Source organism: Otolemur garnettii, unplaced genomic scaffold (assembly GCF_000181295.1).
Source record: "Otolemur garnettii isolate 467f Iridium unplaced genomic scaffold, OtoGar3 scaffold00096, whole genome shotgun sequence".
In the NCBI taxonomy this organism is placed as follows: domain Eukaryota; kingdom Metazoa; phylum Chordata; class Mammalia; order Primates; family Galagidae; genus Otolemur; species Otolemur garnettii.
The window spans coordinates 5,284,166-5,293,555 of NW_003852491.1; the positions used below are offsets into that span (position 1 = coordinate 5,284,166).

The 9,390-nt window shown below is 45.8% G+C and overlaps 1 protein-coding gene across 2 annotated transcripts in view; it reads left to right on the forward strand.

Annotated features, from left to right (window-relative positions):
• Positions 1-657: 657 nt before the first annotated feature.
• The window catches only part of IL4R (interleukin 4 receptor), a 24,642-nt gene continuing 15,909 nt past the window's right edge, over positions 658-9,390 (forward strand). The window contains exons 1-4 of one of the 2 annotated variants that reach the window (XM_012808938.2): positions 658-1,668; positions 4,919-5,009; positions 6,610-6,748; positions 8,200-8,351. In XM_012808938.2, coding sequence (XP_012664392.1) covers positions 4,940-5,009; positions 6,610-6,748; positions 8,200-8,351 — 361 coding nt within the window. In that variant the 5' untranslated portion in view covers positions 658-1,668; positions 4,919-4,939. The remainder of the gene's footprint in view (positions 1,669-4,918; positions 5,010-6,609; positions 6,749-8,199; positions 8,352-9,390) is intronic. The other variant, XM_023516743.1, reaches the window with a different exon arrangement.

Below are 9,390 nucleotides of genomic sequence, written 5' to 3' on the forward strand. Positions count from 1 at the left end.
GTATTTTGACTCTTAATAAATAATTAATTATAGTTTTCAGGGAGATATTCTAAGGCTGCTATAGTAAAATAGAACTTTCCCTTCTCTTCCATTTATTCATCTATGTCTCCACAGAGTCCTAGACTTTAAGGGTTACAATTGGTTTATTTATTTATGTAGTATTTATTTTGATGCTCTAATTATGCCCATTTTGACCAATTCAGGCTGGCTCCTGCGTCCTTTCTAACATGTCCCTGTCATTCCTTGTGTGCTTTCTTACTTTCTGGCCTAAGAATTCCAACTTACTTGGTAATTTCCTTTCTCCTGGAATCAACCATTTCTTTAAGGAGCTCTGAATGAAAGTTCCTTTCACTGCAGAATAGTATTTAGAAGCCAAGACCTGGGTGCTAGGACAGCACGGTGGTAAAATGCAGTGAATGATCCCGGATCGGATCCTGGACTTAGAAAAGGCATCCTCGAGGCAATTAACAGCAAGTAAACAGGGTCTGTGGATTAGATGGCTGTGATCAATTAATTTCCTGATTTTGATGGTTGTATCGTGGCTATGTAGAGAATGTTGTCCTCATTTTTTTGGATATACACACTAAAGTATTAGGGGTAATTTTTTCACAATAGAGGCATAGGTGTGTCTATGTCTCATAGACACAGGCTCCTCAACCTAACTATACTGTTATGTCCCAGTAAACCCGTCATAAGTTAAAATACATCTAATACTCTTGGCCTACCTTAAACATGCTCAGAACACTTACATTAGCTTACAGTTGGGCAAAATCATCTAGCACGAAGCCTGTTACATAAGAGAGAGTTGAATATCTCATGTTACTTATTGGACACTATGCTGAGAGTTAAAAACAGACTATTGTGTGGGTACTCAAAGTATGGGTTCTCTTGAATATGTATCACTTCCAGACCATTGAACAGCTGAAAAATCACAAGTTAAGACCCATCTGTATATGAGAGAGAGAGAGAGAATATGAAAAGAAGGATGGGAAGATCCCTGCCCTCCAGGAGGAAGGGACAGTGAAAAGAAAGGTGTAGATGTAGGAATAAGTTTGGTGTGTTTGAGGAGCAGCAGGAATGGAGTGTAGGTGGCAAAAGTGGGGTGCACAGGTGAAAGTAGGGCCCAGATGGAGAGGGAGGTGGGGTCCAGGTAAAGAGGGAAGCAGGGTCTGGGTGGAGATGAGAGGCAGGGTCGGGGTGGAAAGGGTGCAGGCGCTTCAAGTGGGCTGATTCACTGGAGAGCTTCCAGCAGGGTTTGGGGTTGCTGAGGTGGCATCAAGCCCTCACTGTGCCCCAGATGCCGTGCTCAGTGCTTCAGACCCAGCACCTCATTTCTTCTTTGCATCATCATACCTGTGAGGTTAATCTGAGAGCCGTTCCTATGTCAAAGAGAAAGAAGGCAGAGCTCCACAAGATAGAGACTCTTCTTAACCTAGCTATGCCTCATATTCCATTATGGGAATGGTAGTGACGTGGGAGTTATTTATATCCTACCACTGCTCAAGGTCATGTCTGAGGTCTGATTTTTCACAGATGTCTGCCTCCGGAGAGCACATGTTATCACTCGGCGCACGGAGTTAGTCACTGCTGCAGACGCTGGTGTGCTGGGAGCTTGTCAAAAAGGGATGTGAATTTTCAGAACATTTTTGAAGAACCATCCAAAGCCAGGTAAAGACAACTTTACTGCACTACATCTTATACTAGTCATCTTCTTTTCTATCACTTCTCTACTCGTTATACCTTGTGCTGTAAAAAGAAAATACCAAGGTTATCGTTGTTGTATTATTTACGGGTCTGCCATTTTTGGAGCGTTAGCCAAGTCCCCTACCATTAGGACTAAGAATATCGTTTTCATTTTTTTTAGCTGAAATCATTTTACAAGTCTCAGGATGCCTCGAACTCTAAGTTTACATGAAATAATTGACCTGTTAGAGACAGGTGAGAGCATAGAAGCAAGTGCAATAGGGATACAACCCCCTGAAAATGCTACAGCACCTGTTTCTGATGAGGACTTGGGAGACAAGAAGGTGGAACAATAAAAAATCTGCCAAATTCTTTGCTGCACGCACCTGCATATCTGATTCAAGATAGCTGTGATGCTGAGTCTGACGCCAACGATCCCTCAGACACACCTGAAGATGCCTCTCTTGACGACGAAGTTCCATTACGTCTACTGCTCAGCAACCTCCTCCATCAAAGAAAAAGAAAGGGACAAAAATTGTTCGCAAATGGAAAAAAGCTGACCCCGCTGCACAGCCTGTAGCAGGTAGAATGACAGAACCGCCAAACAATTTCTTCACCTAAATGAGAACTCCCACAGAAATTCTCGAACTTTTTCTTGATGACAAGGTCGTTGAACTCATTGTCACGTACTCCAGCTTATACGCTGCAAGTAAGGGTGTAGATCTTGGCTTGACTAGTTCTGAATTCAAATGTTTTCTGGGAATTATTTTTCTGAGTGGTTATGTGTCACTTCCTAGAAGGTGTATGTTCTGGGAGCAAAGAACAGATGTGCATAATGCACTCGTTAGTGCTGCCATGAGACGGGACCGCTTTGAAACTATATTTTCGAATTTACATGTTGCTGATGATGCAAATTTGGACCCAGTGGATAAGTTTTCCAAGTTGCGACCCCTTATAAGCACACTCAATGAGAGGTGTCTGAAGTTTGTTCTAAATGAAACATATCTCAGTTTTGATGCGTGCATGGTTCCTTATTTTGGTCGTCTCAGGTGCAGTTTACAAGAGACACGCCATTCGGTTTGGTTATAAGTTTTGGTGTGGTGCAACTCGTCCGGGCTACATTAGCTGGTTTCAGCCGTATCAGGGTACAGACCCAAACGCTAAACACGAGGAATGCGGTGTTGCTGCATCACTTGTCTTGCAGTTTAGTGAGGCACTTACAGAGGCACACCCTGGGCAGTACCACTTTGTATTCAAACACTTTTTCACCAGCATTGCATTTCTTGATCAGCTCAAGTCAATGGGACATCAGGCAACAGGGAGAGTGAGAAAGGATCGCATTGATAAAGCTCCCTTGGAATCAGATGAGGCTCTGAAGAAGAAAGAATGAGGCACATTCGATTACCGAATTGATGGCAAGGCAATATTGTCTGCAGATGGAATGATAACAGTGGCGTGACTGTTGCCTCATCTGGTGCTGGTATTGAGCCCCTGTGTCTAGTTAATTGTTATTCCCAGAAACTGAAAAAGAAGATCCAAGTCCAGCAGCCAAACATGATCAAAGTGTATAAGCATTTCATGGGAGGCGTAGACAGAGCTAATGACAACATTGATAAGTATGGGGCATCAATCCATGGAAAGAAATGGTATTCAAGCCCTCTTTTGTTCTGTTTTGAATTGGTCTTACAAAATGCTTGGCAACTGCATAAAACATGATGAGAAGCCAATGGATTTTCTGGAGTTTCGTCGGCGTGTGGTATGCCATTATCTGGAGACCCATGGTCATCTTCCAGAATCTGGCTGGAGAGGTAGACCTTCTCAGAAGCATAATATTGACTCGCGTTACGATGGCATGAATCACATGATAGTCAAACAGGGAAAGCAAACTCGGTGTGCAGAATGTCATAAGAACACCACTTTTTGGTGTGAAAAATGTGATATGGCCTTGCATGTGAAGTGTTCTGTTGAATATCACACTGAATAGCAGATGTCACCACCTCCTGAGATAACAAACATGATTTTATAGATTAGGTACAATGTAGCAGTGGTTTTTGCCTACTATTCCATTTTTGGAACACCCCATAACAATCGGATATAATAAAATGTTTTTCTCTTCCGATTCTTGTGTCTTGAATTTTTCTAGGTAACATATATGAATTTCATGCAAAAAAATTAAAAATTTCAATCTCCGGCATAATTAATGTCATGGCACCTATGTACTTACACTAGCCAAACAAGGCCTGGGAGCTGCTTTTTAAATTGGACTCCAAGACAGAGAATAACCGGGGTGTCAGGGATGGGCACTTGAGGTATTGCAGGAACTATAACCTAGTGTTTTGCTTTTGAGAAGGAATTTGACATGTGTATTACTCACCAAGATTGTTGGCAGGAGGGAGTGCACGCTTCTTGCTTCTGTAGGATTGTACTGCTAAAAAAAAATCTTAAATCTTAGTAATGGGTGGTGTGGCCTGAATGTCTTCTGCCCAAAGTCATTCCACACGGATTCAAACTTAATCCCCAGTGTGATGATAATGAGAGGCAGGGCCTCTTGAGAGGTGATTGACATGAGGACTTTGCACTCATGCTTGGGATTCGTGTCCTCATAAAGAGGCTAAAGGGAGAGTGCTGGCTCCTCCCAAAGCACGTGAGCGTACACTAACAAGGCTGGTGCCTTGATCTGGGACATCTCAGGCTCCAGGACTGTGAGCAATACATGGCTATTCTTTATAATTCCCCAGTCTCAGGTGTTTTTTATTTTTTATTTTTTACAGTAGCCTAAAGAACTAAAATATTGGTAACTTTATTTGAGCCTTTATCGTGTTCTGCTCACTGTTCAGGGCTCCCCTTCTGTCAGCTCACTTTATTCCCACAGTACTACAAGGAGGCTATTATTAGCCCCACTTTACAGATAAGGAAACTGAGGCACTGAGCACAGCTCTCTCAAGGTCCACCTCTAAAAAATGATAGAGCACTTAAGCTTAAGGAAATAATCAGAGAAATGTGTGCAGATAGGTCTCCAAAAAGGAGCACACTCAAGCACCTCTTGAGACAGGAGTTCTGTGCTCAGCTCTGGGCTTTGTGGGTCTGGGTGGTGGTTCATGATCATAGAGGGAGCTCACTAAACAGAGAGGACCCACTGTCAGCAAAGACTCCAATGGCCAGGGTGTGGGAGGGTGGCATCTGGAGTTAGGTGAGCCCTGGAGTCAGGTCAGCACTAATCTACCCGTTCTCTCAGCAGGTGCCTTAGCATCTCCCAATGGGGTGGCCGTGCTCTGGGCTCCTGTTCCCTGTGAGCTACCTGATCCTGGTGCAGGTGACAGGCTCTGGTAAGTCACCACCTCTCCACCATTCATTTGTTGTCTTTTAACTATGTGCCAGCGTCCTGGGCTGCACCAGTGAACATCCTAGCCTTACAGAGATGACTGTGTAAGAGGAGGAGACAGCTGATGACAAATCGTGTGATTATAAGTAAATTCTAAAGGCTGTTAGAAGGTGATGGGAAGAGAACTTAGAATAGAGTTAGGGCACCTACAGTGCATTTTACAAGGGTACATGTTAAATTTACTAAGTGTAAATAGTGACATTTTACTAGAGTAGAAATGTTTTAACACAATAACTTAAGAAAATGCGGTGAAGGCTATGTTAACCAGTTTGATGAAAATATATCAAATGGTATATAAAACCAGCACATTGTACCCCATGATTGCATTAATGTACACAGCTATGATTTAATAAAAACAAAAATAGAGTTAGGGGGGCTTGGGGAAGCTGGTGGAGGGGGAGATTACAATTTAAAATAGGGTGGTCAGGTAAGCCTCGTTGCAGTGCCCACTGAGCCAGCCTGGAAGGGGCACCATGAAGATATTGGGGGGAGGCCCATTCTTGGCAGAGGCCCTGCACTGAGTGGGCAGGGGGAGGAGGGTGGGCAGGAGGCAGGAAGGGGGGCAGTGAAGTAACAGAGCAGACAAATCAAGAAGGACCTTAGCAACAGTGCTCTGTTGTGTTAAAAAAAAGTCTCCTCTGGTGGGTTGGGGGCTGGTCCAGCAGAGGGGATGAGAGGCTTCTGGATCTAACACTCTGGAAGGTAGATCTGAGGACAGATTGGAACTGTGGTGAGAGAGAGGTATGTCAAGGATGGCTCCAAGAGCTCTGACCTGAGTGACGGGTGATTGACCTGTCACTCAGTGACCTGTGATTGACCTGTCACTTAGTGACCTGTGATTGTCACTTTTGGAGCACAGAAGGCCACAGGAAGGAATAGGAGTTAGTTTGGGACATAAGTTGAACTTGGAAGATATCTCAAACTGCTCCTTATCAACGTGCTTATTGATATTGATCAAATGTAAATTGATGTCATGGGGACCCAGTGCTGAGCCGGGAAGCAAGAAGGCCTGAGGGGCAGGGCTAGATGGTCAAGCACCCAGTGTTCACACTTCTAACCCTGATCCCATGGCCACTGGCCAGCTTGGAGGCAGCTGAAAAAAGAAGGACCCCTATCATCTCTCCCAGCCCGTCTATCTCCTCTCTCCTATTGGCCTAACCAGAGGCCCAAGGACAAGGGCACCTGCATGGTGAAGACTATGGGGACGGCCTCCTGAGTGCCGTGGGGCAGGGTTTGGGCAGATGGCACCAGCCCCCCACCCCCAGCGTAGGGCAGATGCTGCTGCATGTGATCCCTTTGATCTGGCCAAGGGCAAATGGTCAAGTTAGTGCAAGATAAAGACGCATAAGGTCCGTTCCCCTCTAACAGACCCTGTACCCGAAGATATTTCTTCAGCTTCAGGAATCACTCTGACACCCACTAGGGAGCTCCAGCAGCCCCAGGCTGGTCCCCTTGGTCCTATTTTGGGTAGTTTCTCACCTGCCTCTGTGTCATGTGTCGCTTGTTGGGCTCCCAGCTGCTCAGAGTACCCTGTGTCTCCGCAGGGTGCATGGAAGTGCTGCTTCAGCCCGCCTGCTTCTCCGACTACGTCAGCATCTCCACCTGTGAATGGAAGATGGCTAGCCCCATCAACTGTAGCGCTGAGCTCCACCTGTCATACAAACTGGACTTTGGATCGTCTGAGTAAGCCTGTGCTGGAATGGGGCTTTGGGGAGGTTGTGCCCCAGGAGTTAGCCAGGTCTGGGCAGTGAAGTGCGTGATGCCAAACGTGCTTTGCTGTGACTTACTGGGTACTGTGTTAGAGGTGAGGTCACAGCTTAGGTGGCAATGCGTGGTGGGCATGTAAATGTGGTTGGAATATTGGACTAGACCAATAGTTGTCACATTTTTTGGTCTCGGAACCCTTGGCACACTTAAAAATTAGTGAGGACCCAAGAAACTTCTGTCAAAGTAACTTACATTTTTTGATATTTACCTAATTAGAACTTAAAACTGAGAAATTTTAAATCACAGCAACATGCAAGCCCACACTCAGCAAATCATCAGCACGATGATATTGTCGTATGTCATGTAGCCTCTGGAAGAGTCCACTGTTTGCACTTCATGAAAATAGTTTGACCTGATGGACCCCCAGACCACACTTTGAGAACCAGTATACTAGACCATAGATTGAGGGTATAGTGTTGATAGTGGAGTTCATTGTGATGGTAGATGGGCCATGGGACCTGGGGCTGGTGTCAGGTGGTTTGCTGAGCTGTTCATTGGACATGGGGTGTTCTGTTACACTGGTGCCCGGGATGTGATTGGGTCATGCATTTACAGGGCACATGGAGGCTATACAGCATACAAGCATGTAGGGTACACTGATAGAGGTGGGATTCCACAGTTATACCAAGGCAGATGAGCTGTGCTTTAGTCTATTATCTAAGAGCAGGAATTGGTGAACTATGGCCTGTGGGAAAAATCTGGTCCACCACCTGTTTTTGTAAACAAAGTTTTATTGGGACATAGCCAGGCTCATTCTTTTACATATTTTCTATGGCTGCTTTTGCACCACATCAGCAGAGTTGAGTAGTAGCGACAGAAACTATACGGCCCTCAAAGCCTAGAATATTTACTATTTGTCCCTTTACAGAAGTTTGCAGATCCCTGGCCTAGCCTGGGAGACATGAGTTGGCTGTTTGAAGTGGCACGTTGGGATTGTGCTGCAGTGCAGGGGTTATGTACCTATGGGCAGCCTCATAGGTACATAGGTACAGCCTCGGCCCTCTGTACACCAGCATGAGCTATGCTGCATAGAGCATGCTGGGCACACACACGTGTTGTTATAAATTAACTAATACTGCTGATTCTTCCTTTTGATGGCTTTTAGGGATGAACTAAGTTTCAGGAATAGGGCATGCCCCTCAGGGGGCATGAGGAGAGTCCATGGTATGCATGCCGAGGGGGTGTAGCCAGTAAGAGAGAGCCCTAGGCCACTGTTCCCACCATTTCCAAGCCACCAGATCTGTCCTCAAGTTAAGGTGACCAGGAAGCTGGAAGAGCGTGCAATTCCTGGAGGCATGTCCTGGGCACAGCAGTGGGTCACAGCTAGCCTGCATGTGACCAGCCTCACCTAATCCCTATGTCTGCAGAGCCCACACCTGTGTCCCCAAGAACAGTGAAGACACAGGGTGCATGTGCAACATGCTCACGGGTGATGTGGTCGGAGGGGACACCTATATGCTGGATCTGTGGGCCGGGCAGCAGCTGCTCTGGACTGGCTCCTTCAAGCCCATCGAGCACGGTAAGGGGGTGTGAGGGGTGCGGGGCAGGTGCCACAGGGGGGTCCAAGTAGCAGGGGGAAGCTGCCTCTGTTTTCCCGAATCTGATGAGTTTTCTGCCCCTTTCTGGGCCTCATCCTCCCATCTTCAAAATGAGATTCAGTTCAGTAACATGTCAAACCCCCTTCCCCTGAGCTGTTTCAGCCTTCCGAATTTAAGTGCTCGGGAAGGTGTGTTGAGATGAGATGTGCATTATGGAAGCTGAGCTTGCCGCAGATCCAAAAATGCACAGGGGCCGTGTAAAGTGGCTCATACCTGTAATCCCAGCACTCTGGGAGGTCTAGGCAGGAGTTTGAGAACAGCCTGAACAAGAGCAAGACCCTGTCTCTACTAAAAATAGAAAAAACTAGCCGGGTATAGAGATAGGCACCTGTAGTCCCAGCTACTTGGGAGGCTGATGCAAGAGGATCGTTTGAACCCAGAAGTTTGAGGTTGCTGTGAGCTGCGATGATGCCACAACACTTTACCTAGGGCGACAGAGTAAGACTCTGTCTCAAAAAACAAATAAACAAACAAAACTGGGAACTGTTCTTCTGTCTTCTGTTCATTCATCAGCTGCTGCTTCTTCAGATAGTCTCAACCATGGAAGGCTGACCTTATCTGAGTACCTCGAGTCCCTGCCAGAATTCTTCCATAAGCTTGCTGGGGTATAATGACAGGAGTTTAAACCACCACTCGTAGCTATGTGACCTTGAGCAAGTCACCTTACCTCTCTAAGTATCAGTTTCTGGAAGAGAGTTGTCATCTGAACCTGCCTCAGGTCACATAGCGGGTCTCAAAGCAGAGCTCAGCACAGCTGAAAACAGCAGAACTCATATTCTTCACCACTCCTCCTGTCATCATGCTGGTGGCCAGCAGCATATTTAAACTGACCCATGAATGAACTTTATTTTTTTTATTAGATCATAGCTGTGTACATTGATACTGTCATGGGGTACAGTGTGCTATTTTTATATACAATTTGAAATATTCTTATCAAACTGGTTAACATAGCCTTCATGT